Source organism: Chiloscyllium plagiosum, chromosome 47 (genome assembly GCF_004010195.1).
Source record: "Chiloscyllium plagiosum isolate BGI_BamShark_2017 chromosome 47, ASM401019v2, whole genome shotgun sequence".
NCBI lineage: Eukaryota > Metazoa > Chordata > Chondrichthyes > Orectolobiformes > Hemiscylliidae > Chiloscyllium > Chiloscyllium plagiosum.
Window position 1 is genome coordinate 7,864,945 of NC_057756.1, and position 6,244 is coordinate 7,871,188.

A 6,244-nucleotide genomic window follows, 5' to 3' on the forward strand; every position below is an offset into this window, starting at 1 on the left:
TAATCTCCCTTCAGAGTCTCAACCTTTTCCCTTCCAATGCCTTTTGTTCCAATGTGGACAGTGACCTCCTGCTGGCCCCTCTCCCCCGTGAGAACATTCTGCACCCTCTCTGAGACATCCTTGATCCTGGCACCAGGGAAACAACACACCATTCTGCTTTTTCTCTGTTGGCCACAGAAACGTCTGTCTGTACCTCTGACTACAGAATCCCGTAATACAATTGATCTCTTGGAAGCCGGCGTACCCCTCATTGCCTTCTTGAAATCAAAGTACAGTACAGTTACTGCAATACATTGGTTAAACATGATTTCCCTTTCCCAAAACCATGACTCTACTTGATTACCTTGATGGCAGAAATATAATCTTTCTAACCATCATTTTGAATGCATTCCATATGACAGACGTCAGTCGAACTGGCCTACAGTATTCTGTTTTCTACCTCCCTCTCTTCTTGAATAGAAGAGTTAGTTTTGCTATTTTCCACCATGGGGTTGGTGCTGGTGTAGTGGTGATGCTGCTTGTCTAGTGTGCAATGGCCCAGGCTGGTATGTTGCAGAACATGGGTTCAAATTCCACCATGGCAAATGGTGAAATCTGAATTCAGTACAAAATCTAAGAATAAAACATAGTCAAATGGTTAAAAATCACATAACACCAGGTTATGCACCTGATGAAGGAGCGGTGCTCCGAAAGCTAGTGTGCTTTCAATTAAACCTGTTGGACTATAACATGGCGTTGTGTGATTTTTAACTTTGTACACCCTAGTCCAATACCAGCATCTCCAAATCATAGTCTAATTGATTAGTTTCCCACAAGTCCACACCAACCCTCCGAGGAGCAACCCACCCAGACCCATTCCCCTGCACCTAACGCTATGGATAATGTAGCCTGGCCAATTCACCTAACCTGCACATCTTTGGACTGTGGGAGAAAACCAGATCACCCGGAGGAAACCCATGCAGACATGGAGAGAATGTGCAAACTCCACGCAGACAGTTGCCCAACGCAGGAATTGAGCCCGGATCCCTGGTGCTGTGAGGCAGCATTGCTAACCACTGAGCCATCATGCCACCCGTAATGGTGACTGTCAGTTGTCAGGAAAAGCCAATGTGGTTTACTAATGGAAGAAAATGTGCTGTTCTTAACTAGTCTGGCCTACACATGACATCAAAACCACAACAATCTGATTGACTCCTAATTGCACTCAATGCTGGCCTCGCACATCCCGTGAACAAATAAAAAGAAATATGATGAAACATTTCTGTAATTTGTTTGTCTATTACAAGTTCCCTTGAGATTGTAGCTTTCCTAAATTCCTTCTTCCTTTCATCTCCTGATTTATAGTTACTATTTGAAATTTTTTAATCTTCTGTGTTGAAGACAGAAATAAAATGTTAATTTCATCTGCTATTTCCTTATTAACTTCCATTAACTCCCATTATCACTCTTCAGACTTACTCTTTTCCTCTGTAACTACCTGTAGAAACTCTTGCTATACATTATTTTACATTTCTAGCCAGCTTCCTCCTCTTCCTAATTAACCTTTTAGTCATTCCCTGCTATTCCCTACATTCTCATCAATCATTCTGATCTGCCATTCATCTTTGCACGGTTGTTCATTTTTTCCTTGATATAGCAATGAGTGTTCCCCTTAGATTATTTTTACAGTCAGAAAATATTCTGGAATATCTCCTTAAATGCTTACCACTGTGTCTCTATTGATATATTCTCTATTCTATTACACCTGTTCACTTCACTGTCACACCCACATAGTTGTCCTTACTAAAATACTAGGTTTAAAATACTACTCTTAGACCCAGTCTTCTCCTTTTAAAACTGGATGTAAAATCCTATGACATTGTAGTTGCTGCTACTTAGGGATGTCTTAACTCCAAGATCATTCATTAATCCTGTCACATTATACAATACCAAGTGTCTTATAACCTGCACTCTAGTTGGCTCCAGACCTCGTTGCTGTAAGAAATTCCTCACCCTGGATATGATTGACAATCTGATTTCCCTAGTTTGGACATAAATTAAAATCAAACATGATGATTTATCAGAATCACCCACTGTTTCTTCTTTGAATTAGAATCCCTACAGTGTGGAAACAGGCCATTTGGCCCAGCAAGTTCACATAAACCCTCTGAAGAGCATCCCACCCAAACCTTCCCTCATCGTGAGGGCAGAAGCAGGGATGTTCGCCGAAGAGCGCACGATGTTCAGCACCATTCGCGATTCCTCAGATCCTTAAGCAGACCATGTCCAAATGCAACATGATCAGGATAATGTCCAGGTTTGGGCTGACGATTGGCAAGTAACATTCTTTCCACATTAATGTCAAGCTATGACCATCACCAATAAGAGATAATTTAACCACCACCCTTGACAATCAATGGTTTGGCCATCACTGAATCCCCCACTATCAGCATTCTTAGTGGATACCATTGACCACAAACTCAAATGGACTAACTAATGAACACCATGCCTACAAGAGCAGGTCAGCGGCAAGGAATACGGCGGTGAGTAACTCACCTGTAATATCAACAAGGCACAAGTCAGCAGTGTAATAGGATCCAAACCACTTGCCTGGATGGGCACAGCTTTAATAACACTCAGCTCCTGACACCATCCAGAGCAAAGCTTGATTGGCATCACATCCACAGCATCCACTCCCTCCACCACTAGCAGTAGCAGCAGTGTGTAACATCTACAAGATGCACTGCAGAAATTCTCCAATAATCCTTAGATAGCACCTTCCAAATTCACGACTATTTCAATCCAAATGGACAAGGCAACAGATACATAGGAACACCATCACCTGCAAGTTCTCCCCCAAGCCACTCAACATCTTGACCTGGAAATATATCGCCGTTCCTTCACTGTCGCTGAGTCAAAATCCTGGAATTCCCTTCCGAAGGGTACTATGGGTCAGCCCACATTAGGTGGACTGCAGCTGTTCAAGAAGGCAACTCATCATCACCTTTCAAGGGCAACTAGGGACGGGCAATAAATCCTGGCCAAACACTTATGTCCCACAAAAGAATAAAGAAAAATCCTCATTGTCCAAGGAACCTCCTTGACTCCTCTGTCTGAGAGATCTCTTTTATTGTCTCAGGGATTATATCTGATTCAAGCACTGTGCTGTTGATGCTGATACAGCAATGGAGACTGATGGATCCCCAATGTCAGCACTGACCTGAGTCTTGTAGGCATCATGAAAAACTTGAGCAAAGTTTGATTCCAGCCTCAGCCATCTCTGTGGAGTTGGCACATTCTCCCCGTGTCTGTGTGGAGTTGGCACATTCTCCCCGTGTCTGTGTGGGTTTCCTCCGGGTGCTCCAGGTTCCTCCCACAACCCCAAAGATGTGCAGGTGAGGTGAATTGGCCATGCTAAATCGCCCATAGTTTTCAGGGATGTGTAGGTTAGATGTAGTAGTCTGGGGTAAATATAGAATATTACGATAGGTGAATGGATCAGGGTGAGTTACTCTTTGCAGGGTTGGTGTGGATTTGTTGGGCTGAAGGGCCTGTTTCCACACTGTAGGGATTCTATTCTATGAAAGTGCCTCTAGACTGAGCTCTGCATGTATTGAGATTACAGGCAAATATGGAAATGGAATTTTATACCTGTATCCACGAACTGGTTTGCCTTCATTCCCTATAATCAGTTATCTTAGTGAGGTTTCAAGTTCAGTGAGAATGGACAGCAAGGGTGATGCTGAACAGCATGTCCATTTTAGTAACTGCTGTGTTGACTTCATGGGGAATACAACAACATTAGCAAAAGGTACAAATTTTAAACTACATTGAACAGGGTTTACAAGAATGAGAGAGATCGCATAGTAACCTACAAAATTCTCAGAGGACTGGCTAGGATGTTCCCAATGACAGGGTCACAGCCTAAGGATACCAGGTAGGCCATTTAGCATTGAGATGAGGTAAATGTTTTTCACCCAGAGAGTGGTGAACCTGTAGAATTCTCTGCCACAGTTAGAAGTAGTTCTTAGGACTAAAGGGCTAAAAGGTTCTGGGGGAGAGAGAGCCAGACCAGGAGGCTGTGTTGGATGATCAGCCATGATCATATTGACGAATGGAGTAGACTTAAAGGGCCAAATGACCTACTTCTGCTTCTATATTCTACGTTATTAAAAGATGTGGTCTTTATAACTGGCGTATTGTTGAATTAGTTCCCAATCAGAAGAAAGTGAGGTCTGCAGGTGCTGGAGAGTCAAGAGTCAAGAAGTGTAGGACTGAAAAAAAGCACAGCAAGTCAGGCAGCATACAATCAGAGCTCAGTAAGACTGATATTTACATTAAGCATAAATCTATCCAAACTGACAATGACATTACCTTGGAGAAGCGACAGCAGGAAATAAGATTTCTCGATCATTGTTCGCTCCCAGGTATTTCGTCAGCTCCTCCCTCGCAAGCTCTGAAAGAAAAAGTAGCTGATGTACTACAAAAGTACCTCTTGTGCAACAGCTCTCAAGAAATCAGAACTACTTTTAGACATTGTCCTCATAGACCACGTTGATTCTCTGTGGGTTCAAGGCTTTAAGAAAAAAAGCATGTGCCAAAGTTCCTGTCTCTGTATTTCTCTGATTCCTTTGATCAAGAAAGATGCTCTGTTCCAAGATAGACTTGAGCTCACCGTCTCCACCAGAACCCAATCATTAATTGAAATCTTCCGAAGGCATCATTGGAATCTGTCTTCACAAAGTTACAATGTCAGCAAAGGATAATGTTGATCACAGAAGCAAGTTCCAGTCATTGTGTAACTGACTCAGGACCTGTCCAATTGCTCGCCAGGGGAGTAACCACTGTCACAACCTGTGTATCATGACTGGCCTCTTTATGTGCTGCTTCTGTTAATTTCATTAGAAGGAGTTGGTGTTTCACTGTGAGTCAATTCAGGAAGTTGCGTTGATTTGAGAAAGCAGCATTACAAGCTGCCTCTGCGAGAAAAATGTTAACCCTTTGAGCTTACTTATTTATTCATTTTGTGAGATGTGGGCATCCCTGGTTGGCCAGTATTTATTGCTGGTCCCTAGTTGCCCTTGAGAAGGTGGTTCTGAGCTGCCTTCTGAAGTCACTGTAGGGCTTCTGCTGTGGGTTGACCCACAATGCCCTTCGGAAGGGAATTCCAGCAATAGTGAAGGAATGCTAATATGTTTCCAAGTCAGGATCGTGAGTGACTTGGAGGGGAACCTGAAGGTGATGGTGTTCTCATATATCTGCTGCTCTTATCCTTCTAAATGTAAGTAGTCAAGGATTTGGAAGGAGTTGTCTAAGGATCTTTGGTGAATTTCTGCAGTGCATCTTGTAGATAATACACACTGCTGCTACTGAATGTTAGTGTTGGGAGCAGTGGATGTTTATGGATATGGTGCCAATCAAGTGGGCTGCTTTGTCCTGGATGGTGTTAAGCTTCTCAAATGTTGCTAGAGCTGCACTCATCCAGGCAAGTGGGGAGTATTCCATCACATTTCTGAATTGTGCCTTGTAGATGGTGGACAGGCTTTGAGGTATCAGGAGGTGACTTACTCGCCACAGTATTCCTGGTCTGTGACCGGCTTTTGTAGCCATTGAGTTTATATGGTGAGTCCAGTTCAGTTTCTGATTAATGATAACTCCTAGCATGTTGATTGTGGAGAACTCAGTGATGGGAACACTGTTGAATGACAAGGGATAGTGGTTAAATTGTCTTTTACTGGTGATGGTCATAGCCTGGCTTTTACTTGCAGTTGAAACTTTATTGCTGGAACAGCACAGCAGGTCAGGCAGCATCCAGGGAACAGGAGATTCGACGTTTCGGGCACAGGCCCTTCTTCAGGAATGAGCAGAGAGTGTTCAGCAGGAGAAGATAAAAGGTAGGGAGGAGGGACTTGGAGGAGGGGCGTTGGAAATGTGATAGGTGGAAAGAGGTCAAGGTGAGGGTGATAGGTCGGAGTAGGATGGAGGCGGAGAGGTCAACAAGAAGACTGCAGGTCAGGAAGGCGACGTGGTCGACGGTGCCCTCCACCGCATCTCCTCCACTTCCAACTCCCCTCCTCCAAGTCCCTCCTCCCTACCTTTTATCTTCTCCTGCTGAACACTCTCTGCTCATTCCTGAAGAAGGGCATGTGCCCGAAACGTCGAATCTTCTGTTCCCTAGATGCTGCCTGACCTGCTGTGCAGTTCCAGCAATAAAGTTTCAACCAGTTACTACAGCTAACAGGTTCGTGATGCCAACATTGTTGGC

General features: G+C 43.8%; 2 protein-coding genes across 3 annotated transcripts in view; both read right to left on the reverse strand.

Annotated features, from left to right (window-relative positions):
• LOC122544184 (sialic acid-binding Ig-like lectin 13) overlaps positions 1-4,846 on the reverse strand; it is a 29,385-nt gene extending 24,539 nt beyond the window's left edge. The window contains exons 1-2 of the mRNA XM_043683234.1: positions 4,655-4,846; positions 4,354-4,435 (exon numbers count right to left, since the gene is read on the reverse strand). Coding sequence (XP_043539169.1) covers positions 4,354-4,393 — 40 coding nt within the window. The 5' untranslated portion in view covers positions 4,394-4,435; positions 4,655-4,846. The remainder of the gene's footprint in view (positions 1-4,353; positions 4,436-4,654) is intronic.
• The window catches only part of LOC122544186 (immunoglobulin superfamily member 22-like), a 789,994-nt gene that overhangs the window by 484,294 nt on the left and 299,456 nt on the right, over positions 1-6,244 (reverse strand). The gene's annotated exons all lie outside the window — the stretch shown is intronic.